The 23,773-nt window shown below is 45.0% G+C and overlaps 1 protein-coding gene across 2 annotated transcripts in view; it reads left to right on the forward strand.

Annotated features, from left to right (window-relative positions):
- Nucleotides 1-1,516: 1,516 nt before the first annotated feature.
- Nucleotides 1,517-23,773, forward strand: part of ARHGAP28 (Rho GTPase activating protein 28) — a 111,944-nt gene continuing 89,687 nt past the window's right edge. For both annotated transcript variants that reach the window (XR_012644459.1, XM_074987413.1), the window contains exon 1: nt 1,517-1,766. Coding sequence is in view for 1 of the 2 variants with exons in the window: in XM_074987413.1 (XP_074843514.1) it covers nt 1,642-1,766 (125 nt within the window). In the remaining variant the exon portion in view is untranslated. The remainder of the gene's footprint in view (nt 1,767-23,773) is intronic.

Raw genomic sequence — 23,773 nt, forward strand, 5'->3', positions numbered from 1 at the left:
TGGAAGCATTAGGGGTTCATGAATCAGCCTAGCTGATAATCCTTCGCAACCCAGAGATCAAGGAGCCCATATGTGTCTTTTAGCCACCTTATCCTTCCCATCCTTCTCGTGACTTGTGACAACCACAACTCACTCGCACCAGAGGATGAGGTGCTTTGACAACTCACTCACACCAGAGGATGAAGCGCATTGACTCAAGCTGACTCAGAACAGGGTAGTTAAAGGTTTCCATGCTTACTTTCAGGCTCCTCAGTTGGGTCGTATGCTGTGCCACTAAGAAATATAGCACAGAATTCACAGCCTGTGTTGGGTGTAGGGGGACAGAGGTACTCAGGTGTCATCCCAGTCCCAGTCTTCAGAGCTCCCCCACCCCCGATGTAATTTAAACCATCCTGTACCAGGGTTCCCCAAAGTCAAAAGGCATTGTTATGGCTGCCTTCTGCTGTGCCCGTACTGGGAAAATTCTCCTCCCCCATTCCCTCAGCTGGCACTTTCAAGCCAGTCATGCATGACACTCCAGTCCTATTAAATAAAATAAAACAGGAGGCACAGCGAGGAGGATCAGCCGCATGATATTTTGAAATCATAGAAAGTCATTCCTTGAATTCCATTGGTGTGAGCTACTATAAGAGTAAGTACTTATTTCAGTAGTGTTTATTTTACAGAAAATATTAGGTCTATGTGAAAACAGAGGCTTTCTACTATATTTTAGCTTCACGTTTTCTAGGGCTGTTGCATCAAAATACAGCCATGGTTCTATTTTGAAGTGTAAATAGTGAAATTTTAAATTTTCATTCTAACAGAGGTAAAATTTTAAAAAATGAAATCTCAGACTTGTATCTATTATAAGAATCTGTCACTTCACAAAACCTTCATTATCAATGAAATTAGAGGCCCATAATAATAGTCCTCTTCTATAAAATTTTGTGGAAAATCTTCATTATTTTCCTACTTTCCTATTTACCTTATTTCCCTTTTAATTATCCATCCAGCAAGTATTAGAGATTGTTGAATGTCTAACCTGTATTCAGTGGAAAGTAAAGGCAGTTCTTGGCAGACAGGTTGCAAAATTTACCTGACCTAAAGAAATAAAGTTTATTCTTCCTTGATTATTTAAACAGCACTGTAGTCTAGTTAGTTTATTAATGTTTCATGCAGGCATTATAAATTGCATTCCCTGCTCCTTCTCAGAGCACGTTTTCTGTGAAAACACGGCTCCATTCCCATGTTGCTTCACTGAAGAATGATTTCATTTCATTTTGCTCCTTGCTGTCCTATGAGAAATCTCTTGAGAAGAAACAAAGACAAAAAATAACCCAAGAAGAACTTGTCCAGAGGAGCAGCAGCAGCACTGAGCTATGTAGATTTGCCTCTGGTTTCTGGTTTCCTAGAAACATTGATACTTCCCCCACAGAGTTGTGTTTGTGGGCGGTGTTTTTGAATGTATGCTAATTCAGCTCCTGACAGAAGAAAGAGCCATCTCACTTACACAGCTCTCCTGACAGCAAACGGTAGTAAGAGGCTATTACAGGGTAAGGTCATGCATTTGCTTTTGTGACAGGGTCACTTGATCCAGTAAGTGAGTAAGTGCGGGTAGTTGTCTTTGTCACCAGACTGCAGAGAAGACATGTGCCTGTGATAATGGAGATGAAGGACTCGGGCAGTGTGGTTCTGACAGCTTACCACTCTTACACTCCCTCTCGGATACCAATAATTGAAGAGAGTTTTGTGGCAGACATTTCCTCCAGCCGCTCTCCAGTCAGCAGGTAAAGCACGAAGGATGATAAGGGGTCCTGTGCCATTAAGTTCTGGCTAAGTGGATTTTGTTTTACAGTCATATTTTCTGCTAGCCTGTTGGGCAGTTTGTTGATGTTTTCAGAGCTCTTTGACACTTAATCACCACTTTATTATTGTGCACTATGATGATTTTCCTATGGTGGGAAAAGTGGTGGCGGTCTTGATTGGAAATAGAAAACAGTATAAGCTTAAATAGAGCTGATTTTAAATTTTGTGTGACCGAGATCAAGTTTGCTTGTTATCCAAGATTACCAGCAAAATAATCCCCTGTAAACTATATAGAAATCCATTTTCTTCTCAGTTCACTTATTGCATGAACAGGTAAAAGGGTTGGTAAGACAATTCATCGGAAAATTCAAACCACATTTGGATTTGACGTTGATTTAAAAAAAATACTTCCTATGCTTCCCTCATCCCACTGCCCGCCCCTCCCACACACACAAAAAAGATGAAGATTTTCATTTCTTGGGGAATTGCAGTTCTCATCCAGGCAGACACACAAAGGCTAGTTCTTGAAAGCTGTCATCTAAAACAGAATATTTCTTTTGAAAGGTTCTATTGCAATGTATCAGGTGTTTCATACATATTAATTTGTTTAGGTACATGCTGTACACTTCTGCATATTTGTGTACAGTTCTGGCATAGGAATACAGTCTTGACCATTTCGGTATAAATGCTTTTATCCTGGTAAATCTGACCTTTCTCCTGAATATTGGTGTATAGATTTACACTCTCTTCTAAAAATTAAAATTTGAATGTCTGTATTGCCAAACAAAACTCTAGGGGACACTAGCCTTGGAAAGGAAAAAATGTTTTATGGCTTAACTGAATAAAAGGAAAACTAAAATATGAAGAAATAGTGGCTGTATATTCATCTCTGTGCCAGTCACAGATCAATTTTTTTTGTCATTTAGGCATGAGTGCTGTGTTCCTACCAAGAGTGCTACTAAGTGAATTTTACAAGATGTGATTTTGTTTCAAAGTTATCATTTAGTTTAAATGTACATGTCAAGATGAACATTTCAGAAATCTCTCTGCTCTTTGTTTGTACTATCACCAGTTTTCTGATAAGGATAACTTTTTTGTTCCACTTTAATGTTGCCCCATAGCAGTAACAAATGCACAGTTTCATTAAAAAAAACTGCTGTATTGTTGTGGTGTTAGAGATAGTACGAATGGTTCCTGTTGTTCATAGTCATAGAATGATGTGTTGTCATTCAGTTACTGGTGACCTATTTTTAAAAAGAGTGAGTTAATTTGAGTCCCAGGTTTTTTTTTTCCTGTGAGCTGAGCAGTGAGAAAGTGGTTGTTACCATTTCACATGCTTCTGTTAATTGTTTAAAAAACTTGTTGAAAGTTCAGCAGGTGTGAATGTGTCCGAATCTTTAAGTTCCTGAAAAGAGAGAAGATATTTTGGGTTTGAGTATTTTGGGAGCTCTTGCTATTAGCAAAGATCTTATATATAACTCTGGTGATGAAGTCTCCCATTTCTTGTCTTACACTTCCTGCAGCTGTCTGGTAGCAGTAGCCAGATTCTGCCATATGGCCAGTCAGGGACTCCATCCGTGTATCCAAAGCATTTTCCAAAAGACGTCTTATTAACTCAGCATGCAGCCCTGAGGAATGCAGAAGGCATGAAGGCAAATGCATTGAATGTTTTAGCAAATGGTAGAATAGTCTCTAACTTAATCCCTGCTCCAGCTTCTGAAAGTTCTGTGCTGAGTTTCAGCTTCCACATGGAGAGCTCTGTTGCTATCCTCTACCATGAGGTTCTCTGACATAGGCTATTTCTGGGTCTGGTGAATCACAGTCTTACTTCCCTCACTCTAACATATGAATTCTGTGGTTCCTGAGGGCAGCGATCTGCAAAAGTATTTACAGACTGTATCTACAGACAGTCAGAGGCCACTAGGAGTCTTATGCTTGATAACACTTAGGCCCTGAGTTCCCCTCTTCCTTACATTGTGTTTATACAGCTGGGTACACTGGAGTAAATCTAGATTTACACTGTGAAAGTGAGACCAGGAACAGTCTTGAATATTACCCTTTGACTTATTGGCTATTAAGTGGAAGTCCTGTCACCTTGGGAAATGGGATGTTTCATTTCCATTGCCATAAAAATGGAAATGAAAATATCCAGTAGTTTTCTTGCCTGAGAGAGAGAATGGGTTGATTTTATCAGAAAATCAGCCCAAATGACCCCAGTAGCAGAGTGAAGGAATGCATAATTGCACAGTTTTATAGCTTTATGTCTGGCTTTCAAAAGCAAGAGAACAAGCTGCTAAAAGGGTCCAAAATGAATGGTTTAATACAGAGATAAGGAGCTTGTTCCTGTGCTTTTTTACATGAATATAATTCAGGAGTAATTCCTTTGAAGTTTCTGGAGTTATACCACTGCGATTTCTCCTGGAGAAAAATTAAGGTCCAAATATTTTACTCCAGAGATCCTTTAATTGTGGGTCTATATGCAGAAATTCCTTGGGGTGGGGTGGGTGGGGGGAATGGGGCAGTGCGTTGTTTTGTTTGTTTTTTCTGTAAATCTGGACTGCAATTTATTTTAAACATAAAGGACTACAAAATAGTCATGCAATGAGTGTTCCTAAGAGGTTTATGAAAAATTTGAGTTGAACCAGTGATTGGTGGCATGATTTTGTTGTAACAGACTAACAATGTATACAATAATAATTGTTTTTATCTATATAGAAATTACCTTCTGGGACCTTGCTGAAATATCATAAGTGAAAAACAGTATTCCCTTGTCCATCTCCCTTTCCTATTGCAAGCAGCCAAGGGCATGCTGGGAAATTTAGTCTCTTCCCTGTTCCAGGGCCAGCTCTCTAGGCAGGAAGCTGGCCAAGGAGCTGCAGCTCCTAGGGTGCCTTGGTTTCCCCATTATGCCCTGCAGGCGCCCACTGCACAGTGCAGCAGGGAGGAAGAGAAAGAAACTGGACACGGGAGGAGCGTTCACACCCTTTGCATCCCCTCTGCATACTGGCCTGAATGTCATTAGTTTTCAGTTGCTTCTTTAAAAATGGCAGCTGACTTTGGAGTCCTCAAATGTTGTCCAATTTGACATGCCCAGGGCCTGTTCGTCAGGTGTTTTCTCTCTCCCACTACTCCCATTGATTTGACTTTATAGCTGGTGTTGCTCAGCGCCTCAGGAGGTATTGCTGGAAAATCTTGGCCTGCTGTCCTTCCCCATAAAAAATTTCCATTGACTTAACTGGCCATTCTGCCTGAAAGTCTCATTCTCCCCCATGCCAGAGTACCTCAATTTTTCAGTTCTTCAGTCAGAGGGCTGAAATAGGGTATGAGGCATCCCTGAGCCCTGCACCCCATCTGCAGCCAGGAGTGACTGTCACTCAGTAGGTGGAACAGAAGATTTATTAGGTGACAGAGGCACAGCGTGGTACAGGCTTGTCAGTCCAGCAACCAGAAGTCATCAGTCTGATCCATATTGTAGGGAGGAGGCCCCAGCAGGGGACCCCCAGACCTGGGATCCTGCCTCTTTTGCTCCTCTCCCACCTCCAGACTAACTCCCATTAACTGCCTGGGCTCTAAGTCAAAAACCAGCCAGGCTTCACCCCTGTCTTTATATAGATGCTCCGGAAAGCGAAGGTGTTACCTGGTTGCCCACATTACAAATGGCCAGGCCTATGTTACAGCCAGCAGGGGTTCCATAACCCCTGTGAGCTATTCTCACACACACATATCCTCCACTTTGTCTAAAGAGCTATGACTCACTCCCCTAGAAAAGCAGCCTTGAACCCACTACTCATTCAACGACCCATCAGAGGAAACAGGTATACACACAGATGCACTGCTGCCCCACCCAATTTACGCTGCCCAGATTTGGACATTTTCAGGGCCAGTCCCAGATACAGCCCACCAGGACAAGTTTCACAGCCCAAAGGGCAAAGCAGTGAAAGAGAATACAGCCTCATACTCTGTTCACTTGTTCTGCAACACCTGTGGGTCTGAAGGGACACAAGGTTTAGGAACCCAATCCACACCCCTAAATGATCACTCCTGCCCTTAGCCCACTTCCTGTAGGCCTTCAGTAAAGACTACATGATTGCATCCTTGATGCCATCTGGTAAGTGCAGAGCTCCCCCAGGAGTCAACTGAAAAAACTGATGTCAAACTAAGCTAAGGAACAGAGAGGAAGCCGTGCTAGTCTATACACTATGAAAACAAAAAGCAGTCAAGCAGCACTTTAAAGACTAGCAAAATAGTTTGTTAGGTGAGCTTTCGTGGGACAGATCCACTTCTTCAGACCATAGCCAGACCAGAACAGACTCAATATTTAAGGCACAGAGAACCAAAAACAGTAAGCAAGGAGGACAAATCAGAAAAAGATAATCAAGGTGAGCAAATCAGAGAGTGGAGGGGTGGCAGGGAGGTCAAGAATTTAATCTTGGTCAAACTAAGCTAAGGAACAGAGGAACAGAGCAGAGCTCCCCCAGGAGTCAACTGAAAAAACTGATGTCAAACTAAGCTAAGGAACAGAGAGGAAGCCGTGCTAGTCTATACACTATGAAAACAAAAAGCAGTCAAGCAGCACTTTAAAGACTAGCAAAATAGTTTGTTAGGTGAGCTTTCGTGGGACAGATCCACTTCTTCAGACCATAGCCAGACCAGAACAGACTCAATATTTAAGGCACAGAGAACCAAAAACAGTAAGCAAGGAGGACAAATCAGAAAAAGATAATCAAGGTGAGCAAATCAGAGAGTGGAGGGGTGGCAGGGAGGTCAAGAATTTAATCTTGGTCAAACTAAGCTAAGGAACAGAGGAACAGAGCAGAGCTCCCCCAGGAGTCAACTGAAAAAACTGATGTCAAACTAAGCTAAGGAACAGAGAGGAAGCCGTGCTAGTCTATACACTATGAAAACAAAAAGCAGTCAAGCAGCACTTTAAAGACTAGCAAAATAGTTTGTTAGGTGAGCTTTCGTGGGACAGATCCACTTCTTCAGACCATAGCCAGACCAGAACAGACTCAATATTTAAGGCACAGAGAACCAAAAACAGTAAGCAAGGAGGACAAATCAGAAAAAGATAATCAAGGTGAGCAAATCAGAGAGTGGAGGGGTGGCAGGGAGGTCAAGAATTTAATCTTGGTCAAACTAAGCTAAGGAACAGAGGAACAGAGCAGAGCTCCCCCAGGAGTCAACTGAAAAAACTGATGTCAAACTAAGCTAAGGAACAGAGAGGAAGCCGTGCTAGTCTATACACTATGAAAACAAAAAGCAGTCAAGCAGCACTTTAAAGACTAGCAAAATAGTTTGTTAGGTGAGCTTTCGTGGGACAGATCCACTTCTTCAGACCATAGCCAGACCAGAACAGACTCAATATTTAAGGCACAGAGAACCAAAAACAGTAAGCAAGGAGGACAAATCAGAAAAAGATAATCAAGGTGAGCAAATCAGAGAGTGGAGGGGTGGCAGGGAGGTCAAGAATTTAATCTTGACCTCCCTGCCACCCCTCCACTCTCTGATTTGCTCACCTTGATTATCTTTTTCTGATTTGTCCTCCTTGCTTACTGTTTTTGGTTCTCTGTGCCTTAAATATTGAGTCTGTTCTGGTCTGGCTATGGTCTGAAGAAGTGGATCTGTCCCACGAAAGCTCACCTAACAAACTATTTTGCTAGTCTTTAAAGTGCTGCTTGACTGCTTTTTTAAGCTAAGGAAATGCTTCTCACCTGTGCATACCATTCATTTCCATTGCATACCCTGCTCATTTGGTTTCATCTGCAGAATTTCCCTTTGACATCAGTGGAAGTCCTACACATGAAATGTGTGAAGGTTATGAAACAAGCTTGTGTTGTGACTACTGCAAGATCTATCAGTACTAAGTCCCAAATTTCCTTTGATGTCTTACAATTGAAGTGCAAAGCAGGTGGCAGCTTGGATTTATAAATGAGAATAATTTTCCCCTTGCCCTGTGGGAAGTTTACTTCCATCTATTTAGTGTTTGCTTGTCTTACATTTCATGTGGCTATAATTAAACAAGTAATTCAGTGTGCTTATTTACAGTTACCTGTTGCTCATAAGGGAAAAAACACTGGTGTGCTTCTTGCTTTCTTTCTCAATACCCCCATCATAGGCATCCTTCAGTCTGCATAGACTATGGATCGCACCCTTTATAGTTTCAATTGAGGACTTCATTTACAGCGTCTACTGTGACTATGAAGGCCCACACGAGAGTGACAGTTCTTGCTGCATCTCTTGCAGATGTGATGGGTGTCTGGCAAGTAAATGTAATTAATATTGGAGTCTGTGTGCATGGTAGAATGAGATTACTTACCAAATATTCTTCCAAATGCTGCACTCTCACTTTTACATCTAGCCCATTGCTTTACAGGAACTCACAGTTCCCGTGGACCCAGATCCCTGGAGCACCACTATGAGCATGCCAGTTTTCCATGGTTTAGCTGCTAATGGCAGCTATAGACATACATTTACTCCTTTCTTTTGTCTATACGAGATGAAGAATGTCAACCGCAGATACACAATTCTAGCTATGCTAGTTGTATAGGTAAAATCGATGTATCTGTGCTCAGCTAATTTGTCTGTCTGTACAGGGAAGGTTGACAGGAGCATTTCTCCTGTTCACCTCTCTTACTCCTTGCATCTTGTGAGGGGTTCAGGGGTCAACTGTGACCCCTGAGAGCTTGATTTCACACGTCCTTACTAGACTCCCAAGTGGCTTGATCTTCCATGGTAGTGTAGATGTAGCCTCTGAGGCTTGGAGTATGAGCCTCTGGGTCATGAACTAAAACCCAGCTTGCTAGAAGCTAAGGCTGTGTAGCAGAATCAATCTCTCTGTAAGTGGTCTTGGAGCCATTAGATGGGACAGAACACCACACCCAGAAGGTGTGTGGGTTACACAGGCAGCCCTGAACTGGAGAGTAATAAAAAGAACCTGAAATATGACTTGTTACGCATTTGTCTCAAGTTACTTGACAGCAGTTTCCAAGATTCTTGCTCACCAGGGCCAGTTCAAACAGATTTGGGAGTCCCTGCAAGGACATTTAATGCGGAGAAGGACACTATGTGGCACATAATTCTCATACTGTGTTGTCTTTTTCTTCCCCCCACCTCTATTTATCTGCCCCTAACGTCTGAGTGAGGGACCTGTAACTGTCTTGAAATGATGTGTGTGGCCTTGGTGGTAATTTGTGAGACAGTGAATGGAGGACTGTGTAAAACTGAAGGAAGCGCCTAATCGATCTACACCAGGGTTGTGATAAAAGGAGTGTTGTGGGGAGGGAAGGCTCTAGTATAGTTACTCTCACCCCAGAACTGCATGAAGTAGTCCATGTTCCACAACAGCAGGAGCAGCTAACATCACACTACTATCAGTGGGACCTGTATGTCCAGAGGTTGGGGCCCTGTGGCTGGATGGCTGGCAGCACTGACTGAGAGGCCCTACTGCTCAGTTATGTACACAAGAAGTCAAGAACATCTTTTGTTGAGGTGCAGTGTAAACAACCCTCACTATTTTTTGACATTTAGCTCATTGTACTGTAGACTTCCTCAGGAAAAAAAAACGGAGGAAAAAACCATGACATGGCTTCTTTTTCGAGAATAAGTCTTGAAGCATCTCTGGGCTGTTCACAGGCATTAAAGTCCCAAGCCTATAAAATCAAAATTTAAAACTGGGTCGGAACTGGGAAGCATTAAAGTTAAGTTAGCAAAGGTTGGGTAAACACACACCTTGTAGAAAAACAGCAGCCTTTGACGTATTCTGCTGATTCACAGTTACAAGCAGCTACCTAAAATGGGTTTTTATATATAATATGTAAATTGTTACTATGCACTGTTACTAAAACATTGATCAGGAGGATACATATAAACAAGCCAGACAATAGCAAGCACATTTTTTCTGCAGGCTTTAGAAATACCGGCGGAATGTCCTCTGGGACTCTTACTAAGGAATGTGATATTTACAGTCAATTCTTCATGTTATAGTTGAAACTAGAGTTGGCTTCTCTGGTTTCTTTTTAGTGTAGTGCTCCTGCTGATCTCCCTGGTACCATCATGTGCAAAGCTGATGGAAAACATCTGGCACTGCCCCTTTGATCGTTTTGTTTGGTTGAGCATTTGGACAGCTGCCCCATTCATTTTTAACTAAGTCACTTATCTCTGATTACATGATGCTTGGAGTTGTCTGCAAAAATGCTGAGATCTGAGAGACCTATGTAGGCACCTTTCTGCAGAGTCTGGCATAATTTAGAGACAGCATGATAAACAGCAAGAAATTAAGTAGATTTCCGTATTTTTTTGCATAATGATTCATGATTCAATGTGAATACTATAAGTTGTGAAAATATGTAGGAATGCAATTACAATATATTTTTTTTCTTTAAAAAAACTGCTAAGAATAACAGTATTAGGAAAAGTTGGACCATGCCTGGTAGCTGAATCAGAATCTAGTTAATATTTTAATTATGCGAATGCAAGGCCCAATCAGAGGTAGTAGTGAGCATTCCCAATGAATGAGACCCAGACTAATGGCATCAACCTTTTCCAAGGCAGTACCTGTTTTCCACACTCTATTGAAAGTGCCAGATAAACTGACAAATATTCTGGATTCTGATTTCTTGTAGAACTATCAGCTACTGGTTCCCTGGTAGTTTGTTTCTCTGATTGGCTTCTCAGCTGGGGAGTGGGGCAAACTGATAGAACTTAGACTGGAGTGAAGATAGCTGACATACTGCAGTTTGGATACCACAGTGATGAGAACTATACAAGGTTAGATGTGGACTGAGAGGCTGGTAGAGCAGCTGGCCCATCATTCTAACTCCCTCCTACTTTTCCTTGTGACTGTGCTGCAGCAGCTGTCCTGGAAGTGCTTCTAACCCTGTTGTAGATGGCAAGGCACCCCCGAGAGTACCAAATGCATTTGGGGAGAAACCACTATCAAATGGGGAGCAGTCATTAATGGTGGGAAGTGAAATTTCCCTTCATTTGTGCTAGTGAATCTCCTTAAGAGAATACTGTCCCTGTCCAGTTCTGCCCTCCTTACGCCCTCTGCCCGCTCTATAGGCAAGTAAAACTCTCAGATATATTACTGAGTAAGCAGACCATGTTCATCAACATGAATTTGTAAGAGGGTACCGTTTGCCATGAACACTATTGTTCCATGGTTTGCCTGCGAGTTTTCAAGCGATTTAATACCAAATTATTGGAAAGACAACTCCTTTCCGAATGTACTGCTACTATATTTGAGGTCAGAAACAGCATTCCAACTTGATCTACCCTGTTGCTAGCTTTAGGGAAAAATTCACACCTTCTGGGGAGGTCTCCTCAATTCTGGAATTCACTTCCTTCCTGGTCTGCAGAGTCTTTTTTCTTTAGCCATTGAGGGAGGAAGGTGGGGGGAACAGTGGCTGGAGGTAACAGACATATCTGTTCCGAAGGGGATTTTCCTTGTTGTGTGATGTATGACACTCAAATACTTTGTGGTTGTAGGATTTTAATACATGTCAAGTCAGTCAGTGCATGGGATGGGAATTTGGTCAGTGTTAGAGAGAGACAGACAGAAATTTTATTGCTGTAGCTAATGGGTTGTGAGCATTTTCATCTAGCCTTTATCTGAGACTTTATAGATTGACTGTAAAATTACTGTACAAAATCAGCCTTAGCACATGGCAGATTTTTACAAACATAATGAGCACAAATCCTTTTGTCCATACAAGTTGGGGTGTATAGGAGAGTTTGGCGATGTGTAGGAGGAAAAAGGACCCATGAATTCATCTGGAATGGACATCACCTACCAGGCCAAACATAATGACTAAAACACTGGGTCACTGATATAGTTGACTTCATAGGATTTATGCCTTCGTGACCTGCCTAAAGCTGACTCTTCACATTTTAGTACAGCTAATAAAAAAAAATACTGGCTTTTCAGCCCATGAATTTTGGAAGGGAAAGAACTCGCTTACGGTAGGTCTGAATTTGACCCACAGGGTGATGTTTTCCTGACCCGCTTCTTTATACATTTACCAGGCATCAGAAACAATCCGATTACCTAGGCCACAAGGGTAGTGCGCTCAAACCCTGGGGGAGGAGGGAGAGTGCTTTGTGTCAGTCAGCATCCATCCCTCTGACCAATTAAGGGATCCGAAAGAAATTTCATTCAGTTTCCTTTCCTGAACAGATGACGGTCATGAGGGAAAGCTTAGGGGCAGAAAGGAATTTAAAACTGAGAAACTGAGAGAGAGGCTGTCAGGCCTGGACAAAAATCACTGGCAGAGAGTAAAACTGCAGCTGCTAGAAACAGCGGTTGCACAAAGACTAGTGTCCTTTGTTCTTTGGATTTTTTTAGAACGCCTTAGAGTAAATATGAAGAACAATAATGTGATGGTAGAATGACAACACTCTCGTGCTTGAAATGATTTTAATGATGGGAGGCAAAGAGAGAGAACTAAAACCCACTCAGCCTCATGACAAAACCCAGGCCCAGCGGCAGGGAGCAAAAGGAGGCAATTGCTCCATAGGCTAGCAATTCAAAGGGGTCCCTTCGAATTGCCACTGGAGCACTGGGGCTCCGAGGGCCAGGGGAATGGGCCTACTAAGTTGAGGATAGTGCTAAGGGTTGAGTCAGCCCCACCCCTTCATCCCACAGCCCTATCCCTTCCAGGGGCACAGAGCTGGCCCCCTTACTTACACCTTGCCCAGCGCCCAAGGTGGCTGTCAGCCCACTGCAGAATCATTCTCCAAAGACTTACAAAAATGGGGAAATTCAAGGTTAAGATGGAAATTGCACTTTAACCCCCCATGGTAGATTAAAAAGTGACTTCAGTAGGGCTGAAAATTTCTGTCTTGACTTGAAATGCCCAGTTCCACTGTTTGATCTAATATAGTACTTAACATGCAGTTGCATGGAAGATTAAATGGAATCAGTATTAAACTAATATGGGTCGTATACAAGTCACAGAATATATGACAGATCACAACTGTTCTGCTAACAAAACAAAATGCTTAACTTGAAGATTCTTGAAGCACACAGAACTTTCTTGAAGCCATCTGCTGACATGGGTGAAGTGTTGAAATATTTGGGGAAAAAAAAAAGACAAACAACATGTATTTTATGTGCAGTTTTCCTTCAATAATACAAAATGTCCAGGCTCTGTGTCTTGAAAGTACCACAAATTAAAAAAAAAATAAACTATTTTTAATCATAAGGTTAAAAATTACAGGATTGACTGCAGCTGATTTCTAAAACTATGTGGGCTCCTTGCAATACAGAGTATGAAATAATTAACTTCAGATGCCCTTGTGCACAGTATAGAATGAAACAAGCTGGTTTGGCTTGCATTCTCTCTTCATCGAGTGTACCAGAGTTAACTTCAAGCATGGCTTGCCAGGGTCCTCAATTTAAAATTATACAGTTATAGAAATCATAGGATATGGAGCACATTAGGGAAAAGCAATCTACGATGAAACACAGCTCAGATCACAGCAATCAAGAACTTGAAAGTAGGCTTACTACCACAGGATGTCACTGGGGCCAAAAACCTCTTGAGGCTCAAAAATGGATTTGGAAATTCATCTGAATAACAGGGCTATCCAGCCTCAGAAGAGCTGGCACTAACAAAATTTCTAGAAAACACATAAAACTTCCTGCCTTATAGTTTACCACAAGCTCTAAAATTAGAATTAATTTGCTGAGCAGATTATCCCATGAATGCTTAATGCAAGATTTCTCTCACCCTTCCCATGCCAAAGACATGACACTGGGCTAGGCAGACCATACATCTAATTCAGTATGGCAATTCCTATATTCTGAGCTCACTTCTGACATATATACAACAGGCAAAACAAGTCAGAGCAGTAAAAATACAGTCTTGCACCAAGTAGGTTATTAATTGCATAATAAAGCTGTGGCCACTGGGGACTCCGTGTTTGTCATCATTAGGTTGCACAAAATAAACACTCAGTGGGATGACTCAAACCTCCCTGTTTCAAAAGCACAGGCTCCCATCACTTGAGTTATAGTCAAGTCTCTTTGTTAGCTGGACAGGCCCACTGATGGGGGGTAGGAGCAAAAGGGGGTAGTCAACCCAGGCCCCTTTAAATCACCTCCAGAGCTCCTGCCCGAGCGCTTCACGTGGCTCTGAATGCTGCAGTTGGCTGGGGGAGCATGCCACAGCCCAGGCAGCACTAAGAGCTGGCTGCCTCCATCTTCACCCCTTCTGACTGAGTTCCCCCTGCCTCCTACCCCTACACACGCACACACACGCACACATGCGTATCTTGCACAGGGGCCTATGGTGGCTGTTGGCCCCACTGTAGCTGGGTAGACCCTACAGCTGCATCTGTACTATAAGCCAAGGGTGTGATTCCCAGTGTGGGTGCACATATTCAGAGATGTTCAAAGGTACAAATCATAGAATGGCTCCCACAGAAAGGGCAGCAGCTATGTGGGTTAGCCATGTTGTCACAAACCTGCCTGTTCCTCAGGTGCACATAACAGTAGGTTTAAGCCACACCATCACTGCCCTCACTCCTGTGGCTACACTATTATTTACACTCAAGCTAACGCTCATTAGTTTGGCCCAGTCTGGATCACACACTTAGCTTGTAGTGTGGATGTTGCTTGTGACACACACTTAGCAGTTCTGATTCCATCCCAGAGAGGCCAGTGATACCCAGGCACAATGATGCAAACATAATTAGGAGGCTTATTAAACTCTACAGAAGATCACAGAATCACGGGGCTGGAAGGGACCTCAGGAGGCCATCTAGTCCAGCCCTCTGCTTCAAGCAGGATCAACCCCCACTAAGTCATCCCAGCCAGGACCTTGTCAAGCCGGGACTTAAAAACCTCGAGGGATGGAGAATCCACCACCTCTCTAGGTAACGCATCCCAATGCTCCACCACCCTCCTGGTGAAGTAGTTTTTCCTATTATCTAACCTGCACCTCTCCCTCTTCAACTTCAGACCATTACTCCTTGTTCTGCCATCTGACACCACTGAGAACAGTTTCTCACCCTCCTCCTTAGAGCTCCCCTTCAGTAAGTTGAAGGCTGCTACTAAATCACCCCTAAGTCTTCTCTTCTGTAAACTAAACAAGCCCAAATCCCTCAACCTATCCTCATAAGTCTTGTGCTCCAGCCCCTTAATCATTTTTGTTGCCCTCTGCTGAATGTGCTCCAGCAAATCCACATCCTTTTTATACTGGGAGGGGCCTAAAACTGGACACAATATTCAAGATGTGGCCTCACCAGTGCCAAATAGAGAGGAATAACTACTTCTCTAGATCTACTCGAAATGCTCCTCCTAATGCACCCTAGTATGCCGTTAGCCTTCTTGGCTACAAGAGCACACTGTTTACTCATATCCAGCCTTTCATCCACCATAACCCCTAGGTCCCTTTCCATCGTACTGCTGCTTAGCCAGTTGGCCCCCAGCCTATAACAATGCTTGGGATTCTTCCATCCCAGGTGCAGGACTCTACACTTCTCCTTACTGAACCACATCAGATTTATTTTGGCCCAGTCCTCCAATTTATCCAGGTCACTCTGGATTCTCTCTCTACCCTCTAACGTATCTACCTCTCCCCCTAGTTTTGTGTCATCCACAAACTTGCTGAGGGTGCAATCCAGTCCCTCATCCAGGTCATTAATACAGATGTTGAATAACACCGGCCCCAGAACCAAGCCTTGCGGCACTCCGCTTGAAACCAACCACCATCCAGATATTGAGCCATTGACTAGTACCCTTTGGGCCCAAACATCAAGCCAGCTTTCTATCCATCTTATAGTCCAAGGATCCAATTCATATTTCCTTAACTTATGGACAAGAATGTTGTGGGAGACCGTATCAAAAACTTTGCTGAAGTCAAAATATATCGCATCCACTGAGGTCCCCATGTCCACAGAGCTTGTTACCTCATCATAGAAGCTAATCAGATTGGTCAGGCAGGACTTGCCCCTGGTGAATCCATGTTGGCTACTTTGGATCACTTTCCCCTCTTCCAAGTGCTCCAAAATGGATTCCTTGAGGTTTCCCTCCATTATTTTCCCAGGGATTGAGGTAAGGCTGATTGGTCTATAGTTGCCTGGATTGTCCTCCTTTCCTTTTTTAAAGATGAGCACTACATTTGCCTTTTTCCAGTCATCCGGTATCTCCCCTGATCTTCAAGAGTCTTCAAAGATAATGGCCAAAGGTTCAGCAATGACCTCTGCCAATTCCCTCAGAACTCTCAGGTGCATTAAATCCAGACCCATGGATTTGTGTACATCTACTTTTTCTAGATAGCTCAAAACTTGTTCCTTCCCCACAGACGGCTGCCCTCCACCTTCCCATACTGCATTGTCTGGGACCATCATGTGGAAGTTGACTTTGTCCTTGAAGACTGAGGCAAAAAGAGCTTGAGTACTTCAGCTTTTCCTACATCATCTGTCACTAGGTTACCTCCCTCATCCAGTAACGGCCCCACACCTTCTCTGATAACCTGTTTATTGTTAACATGCCTGTAGAAACCCTTCTTGTTACTCTTCACATCCCTTGCCAGCTGCAGTTGTAATTGTGCTTTCGCTTTCCTGATTACTGCCAAGCATTCTCCAGCCATATGTTTATACTCCTCCTTAGTCAACTGTCCACATTTCCATTTCTTGTAAGCATCCTTTCTGAGTTTAAGCTGAGTAAGGATTTCCCCATTAAGCCAAGCTGATTGCCTACCATGTTTGCATTTCTTACTATGCAGTGGGATGGTTTGTTCCTGTGCCTTCAGTAAGACTTCTTTAAAATACTGCCAGTTCTCTTGAACTCTTTTCCCCTTCATCTTCATTTCCCAAGGGATCCTGCTCATCTGTTCTCTCAGGGAGTCGAAGTCTGCTTTTCTTAAATCAAGGGTCTGTATGTTACTGCTCACCTTTTTTTCCTTTTGTCTGTATCCTGAAATCTACGATCTCATGGTCGCTGCAGCCCACCCACTTCTATTTCTCCTATTACTTCTTCACTTTTTGTGAGCAGCAGGTCAAGTTGTGCACGGCCCGTGGTCGGTTCCTTCAGCACTTGTACCCAGAAGTTATCCCCAACATTCTCCAAAAACTTCTTGGATTGCCTGTGTGCTGGTGTATTGGTCTCCCAACAAATGTCCGGATGATTAAAGTCTCCCATGAGAACCAGGGCCTGTGATTTGGAAGCTTCACTTAGCTGCCTGAAGAAAGCTTCCTCTGTCTCATCTCCCTGATCTGGTGGTCTGTAGCAGACACCAACTACAACATCAATTCTGTTACTTCCGCCTCTAAGCTTAACCCAAAGACACTCAACTGGATTTTCTCCTTCCTTATACCAGAGCTCTGAGCAATCACACTGCTCCCTCACATAGAGCGCAACTCCGCCTCCTTTTCTCCCCCGTCTGTCCTTCCTAAACAATTTATAACCTTCCATGACCGTGCTCCAGTTATGCGAATCATCCCACCAAGTCTCCGTTATTCCAACCACCTCTTACTTCTTTGGCTGTGCCAGGGCCTCTAATTCTTCCTGTTTGTTCCCCAGGCTTCTGGCATTAGTGTACAAGCATTTTAGAGAAGGGGCCGATTGACCCATTTTCTCCTCTTCACCCAGGAAACCCACTTGATTGTTCCCTCCTTCTTCCCCACTTACATCAGAGCTTGTGTCACCTTCCCCTGATGAACCTAGTTTAAAGCTCTCCCCACTAGGTTTGCAAGCCTGCCTGCAAAGATGCTCTTTCCTCTCTTTGTGAGGTGGATCCCGTCTCTTCTCAGCAATCCCTGTTCATGAAGGAGAATCCCATGGTCAAAGAAACCAAATCCTTCCCTGCTACACCACCTATGCAAGCACGCATTCACCTCTGTGATTCGATGATCCCTACGTGGACCCCTTCCTTCCGCAGGGAGGATAGATGAGAACACCACTTGTGCACCATATTCCTTGATCTTCCTTCCTAGGATTATGTAATCCACTGTGATCTCTTCAAAGTTGCTCTTAGCTGTATCATTGGTTCCTACATGGAGCAGTAGGAAGGTTAAAAAGTTAGTTGGAGAGGTAAGTACTGTGTTCATACAGCTACTTGAAAATTTTGTAACATGTTCCAATCAAAGAATGCTCGTAAAATAAGGGCTTGCGAGGGGGCAGGGAGGTAATGACCACTGTGGAAGTGTGATTTAAAATGTATTAATGTTGCACATTAATGGGTCCATGTAGATCCCACTGGTGCTCACTAAAGCTGTGTCTACACTACCTCCCTACTTCAAAGGAAGGATGGTAAGTAGGGTGTTGGGAGTTTATTAATGAAGTGGTGCACTGCATGTGCAGCACTTCATTAACCAAATTCCCCCCCTTAGCAACTTCCAAGTGTTAAACTTCGAAGTGCCAGCTCATGTCAAGCCGTGGCTCACCCGCCGGTACTTTGAAGTGCCTGGACAACTTCAAAGTCCCTTTACTCCTCAAAATTTTGCCCAAGCACTTTGAAGTACCAGTGGGTTAGCCGTGGCTAGGCACGAGCCGGCACTTCGAAATTGCTGTGGCGGGGGGGGCGGGGGCGGGGGCGGGAATTTGCTTAATGAAGGGCTGCATACACACTGCAGCACTTCATTAATAAACTCCCAACACCCTACTTACCATCCTCCCTTCAAAGTAGGGAGGTAATGTAGACAAGTCCTAAATGTTCACTACTATGCTTTAACATAATGCCATTTCTTAGTGTGGTAGATCAGTAATCATAGTATTTTATTATACGTTATGTGTGACATAATGAATGATGTCTGTAAATCTAGTGCCAAATACATTATTTAGTCCTTATAGCTTGCACAAATTATTAACTGGAAGTTAAAGCCAAACTTCAGGGATGCTGATTTTAAATTGAATCCAGATAATGTATATTTAGGGACTTCTAAAATAAATGAGTCTAAAGCACACAACATAATTTGAATAATGTTTGGGACTGAAAATGGGACTACAACTTAATGAAGAGGTTATGAAAATTCTAATTTGATATTGAAATAGTTATTTAGTTGCTATTTGGAATTTCTATAAAATGTATTTGAGAATTTAGCCTACTTGCTCAAGGTAAAGTCCGTAAGTATGCTTTTTCATTGGTTTTAATATTTTATTAATTTTTGGTGATACAGTTACATGTAATTGAAAAGAGAGGAAGAGACAAGCAAACGAATGCAATATTACAAACAAAAGAGATGTTATTATGTATGCATTTAGGAAAGGCCCAAAATGCATTTGTCTTAAAAATTTTGTTAACTCGTGCTACATCACTAACTTCTAATAGTCTCCAAAATTTCACTTGCACAGACCATTCTCATTTAGATGTACAAATTAGGTCGCTAGAGAGCTAACGCAGATTTAACACTGGCAACTGACTGAACTTGCCAGATTTATTTGCAAAAAATGTGAAGGCTGACTGGAAATATGGTCCTCTATATAGTTCCTTTTAAAACATGTTACAGAGATTCATCTTTCTCTTTCTTTTTGCAGCATCTCAGATGATCAAAGCCTTATTACATAATAGCCAGATTCTGAACTTGTGTAAAACTCCAGTGAAGATCGTTCTGGGTTAACACTGGTATCTGAGGTCAGAATGAGAACAGTTGGGCTCTGTCTACATAACAGCCTAACTTCAACATAAGTTACGCAATGTGTGCTACACAAAGGCTACGTGTACACTAGCCCAAAACTTCGAAATGGCCATGCAACAGCAGATAGGAATAAGGGGATTTCAAAGTTGTCAGAGTCCTTTCGAAAAGGAGCCCCGTCTGGATGAGCTGCACGGTGGTGAGCTGTGTCAATTTTGAACGGCTGCTGGCATTCTAATGAGGCGCTGAATATGTATTTCAGTGCTTCATTAGTAAACTTTGAAATGGCCATTTGCATGGCCGTTTTGAAATTTTGGGCTAGTGTAGACAACGGCCCAATTGCATAGCTTATTTCATGTAGTTTTTGAAATAGGCTATTTTGGCATGTGGTGCTGTCTAAATGGCACCACATTCTGTAGTTGTGTTCTTTTGAGGCCTCTCTGTACTCCTCCTGCAAGAGGAGACAAGGGGCACGTTTCTTAAGACATGGGAAGCTATTTGAGGAAACTACCCACCATGCAGACATAGCCTTGGCTATAAATATACCTGTAGTAATTCATATAACCTTTTGGGTAGATTGTTCTTGCATTTTCCTATCCCAGTAATGCCATGTAAGGGGTAGAATTTTGATTTGCTTAAGAAATAGTTCCTAAAATTTCCTCAGAAGATACATGTGCATTAATTGTGGTCACCTCCATCATGTCTAATAAAATCTCTTCAAATTAAATATCATCAGTGGAGGAGCACCATGACACTGACACAAAGCTGTAAGCCAAAGTCAGCCCTATTGTAACTATTGAATGCAAAAATAAGGCCCATCAACTTTATTCTTGTCTGATTATTTAACTCTTTGAGTGTATCTACACTGGTAAGTACATTCAAAATCCAGATCGGAAGACCGAGTGCTTTCGAAAGAATCCGTGGAGCATTTATACTCACATGATGCTCTTTTGAAATTAACTTTGAAAGAACTCCCCCATTCTTTCAAAGTCAGTCCTCCGTTCCCGGGATGGGAAGAGCGCTGTCCTTCGAAAGATTATTTTGAAAGAGAGCAAGTGTAGACTCTCCGCAGCCCGCTCTTTCAAAAGAGAGAATCCTCCATGGTGACGATTAGCTGGCAGGCAGCAGCGCTGCTCACAGCACAGACCGAGCTCTATGGCTCCGGCGTCCAGCTGAGCGTAAGGATGCAGGCACCCAGAAGCCCTCAGGCAGGAAGAGCATGCAGGCAGCAGGGAACCCACGCTGCTGCTCAGCCTGCTGCCATCTGCAACGCCCTGGAGGAAGCCACACCACCTCTGGCACCATGGCCAGCAGCCAGGACTCCTGCCCACCCCAGGGGCCATCCAGGGACTGGAGGGAGTCCTCCCAGGAGGGAAGCCAGCCCCCCAAGCACCAGGCCCCCTCCTGGACTGACACTAAGCTGCAGGACCTCCTTGTCCTGTGAGAAAATGAGGAGGTCCTGCACCAGACAGGGGTCTGGCGCCGGAACATGGCAGCGTTCAAGTGCCTGGCCAAGGGCCTTACCGGCCATGGTCACCCCACCTGGACCCTGGACCAGGTGAGGTCCAAGGTCAAGGAGCTCTGGCAAGGCTACTGCTCAGCTTGGGACACAGCCAGGTGGTCAAGGGCAGCACCCACCAGCTACCCCTAATTTAAAGAATTTGACCAACTCCTTGGGCTCAAGTAGGCGGGATCCCCGGCCATGCTCCTGTATACAGCCGACCCCCCCCCACCAGACCTGGAGTCAGAGGAGACAGGGACCAAGGGGGAGGACCACCCCGGACCACTGGCCCATCCGTAGGTGCCCACCAAGTATCCCAGCAAGCAACAATGACGAGGGCTCGAGCGAGGGGGCCCTCATCATCAACATCCCCTCTGGCCCATCCAGCCTGGCTCCTTCCAACCGCGCCTTGCCCAAGTTGTGGGAGGGACCCACAGGTATGTACCGTGCATGCTGGTGGCTGTGGGGCTGGGGGAGGGGGTGCACAGTCCCTCCCAGGGTGGCTGCAGCCCACCCACAGGGACATCAGCCCCAGGACACAGGAGCCGTGTCTACACGTGCACGCTACTTCGAAGCAGCGGCACTAACTTCGAAATAGCGCCCGTCACGGCTACACGCGTCGGGCGCTATTTCGAAGTTAACTTTGACGTTAGGCGGCGAGACGTTGAAGTCGCTATCCTCATCAGGAGATGGGGATAGCGCCCTACTTCGACGTTCAACGTTGAAGTAGGGACTGTGTAGTCATTTTGCGTCCCACAACTTCGAAAAAGCGGGGTCCACCATGGCGGCCATCAGCTGAGGGGTTGAGAGACGCTCTCTCTCCAGCCCCTGCGGGGCTCTATGGTCACTGTGGGCAGCAGCCCTTAGCCCAGGGCTTCTGGCTGCTGCTGCTGCAGCTGGGGATCCATGCTGCAGGCACAGGGTCTGCAACCAGTTGTCGGCTCTGTGTATCTTGTGTTGTTTAGTGCAACTGTGTCTGGGAGGGGCCCTTTAAGGGAGCGGCTTGCTGTTGAGTCTGCCCTGTGACCCTGTCTGCAGCTGTTCCTGGCACCCTTATTTCGATGTGTGCTACTTTGGAGTGTAGACGTTCCCTCGCAGCGCCTATTTCGATGTGGTGCTGCGCAACGTCGAAGTTGAACATCAACGTTGCCAGCCCTGGAGGACGTGTAGACGTTATTCATCGAAATAGCCTATTTCGATGTTGCTACATCGAAATAAGTTACTTCGATGTAGGCTTCACGTGTAGACGTAGCCAGGCAGGCCAGACGGCCCCGCCACCCCCATCTCAGAGGGCTGACATGTGGCCCTCAGCACTATGCAGGCCAGACAGCACCATGAGCCGTCAGGCTGTGGAGGGACCAAGGTTGGCTGAAAAGAGCTAGCGCTCCCACAACCCAGATGGGGAACCCTAGATGTGGTCCCTGCAGGGCCCCAAGATGGGATGGGGGGCACTGGGGGGTTCAAGGGGTCCCTCACTGGGACTAATGGCCCGTTCCACGCCACTTATGTCTCCACAGCTCCAGCAGCTAGCAGCCGGACCAGCCCCACGACGGGCCCAGGAAGCCCAATGAGTGAGGGCGAGGGGGAGCAGGCCAGGCCCTAAACAGGGACAGTGCAGGGCCACCACTGGTCCCTCCTCTGGTGCCACCAGGCCGGGGAGGAGGAGGCAGGGGACACAGCCCACATGGCCGCCCTGCGGGAGCTGATGGGCATCATGCGGGAATGGCTCGCCATGGAGTAGCAGGCATGGGACCAGGTGGCAGCCAACCTAGAATCCTTCACCCAGGCCATGGTCAGCTACCTGGTCCCAGCCGCCACCCCATTGCGGGCCACTCCTGCACCCAGACCCTCCATCATCCCTCCACCGTCTCCTGTGCCCTGTTCCCTTCCCCCTGTGTCTTCCCCCCAACCCCAATCTCCCATCCCAGTGCCCTCCCTGCAATGGCACCCCCCAGCGAGCCCAACCTGGAGGCCTTGATCCAACCGCACCTCCCCCCGGCCAGCCTCATACATCTGGCCTGCACGGTCCTGGCCAGGGCTGGCCAGCTGGAGGCTGAGCCTCCAGCCCCCACTTCCCCCCAAGCCACGCCCCTACCTCCCTGTGCCACTGGCCCTGGCCTGCCCCTGGCGGGGCCCCCGTCCATGGGGCAGAAGGGGCGGATGTGGGCAATGGGGATCCCGGCCGCCAAGCCCTGTCAAGGGGTAAGTCCTCCCCACCCCGAACCTGACCCCTCAGGGCCTTCGGGGTGCCCACCCAGCCGCTACACCCCCCTAGAAGGGTTCCCCTCAGCTCCCTGTTCACCTTCCCCCCTTCCATCTGTAAATAGTTCTCCCCACCGTCCTGTTCGCCTTCCCCCTCCCATCTGTAAATAGTTCCCCCACATATTGAGAGGCACAGTTTTGTCAACGAGTAAATAGTTTATTTTTACACTTTATCCTGTGTCCCCTGTGCATGTGTGGTGGTGTGTGTGTGTGTGTGTGTGCAGGGTGCAGGTGGGGTGTGTATGTGCAGGGTGTGGGGGGTTCACCGTGGCCCCCGCTCAAAGGCCTGGTGCAGGGCCTCCCATACCCGCACCCCCCCATCCAACATCCTAACTAAGTCCCTTGACAAAAGCTATACTGGATTTAGTAATAAATACACTTGAAAGCTATCATAAGTATTCAAGTTTATAGAAGTTTATATTAATCAAAGCAATTTACACCATGCACTGTTACCTGCAAGCAGAGAGGTGGATGGGGAATACTTTTTCTGAGGTCTTGATAGATCAGATGTTTTTGTCCTGCTGCTGTTTGTCATATGAGTTTTCATTGCAAAAAATGAATTACGTTTTGATTTTGCTGTTTGCATATAATAAACTAGATTGTCAAGCTTCTTGGAATAAAGATTTGGTTAAAAATATTGAGCATCCT

This window comes from Carettochelys insculpta, chromosome 2 (genome assembly GCF_033958435.1).
Source record: "Carettochelys insculpta isolate YL-2023 chromosome 2, ASM3395843v1, whole genome shotgun sequence".
NCBI lineage: Eukaryota > Metazoa > Chordata > Testudines > Carettochelyidae > Carettochelys > Carettochelys insculpta.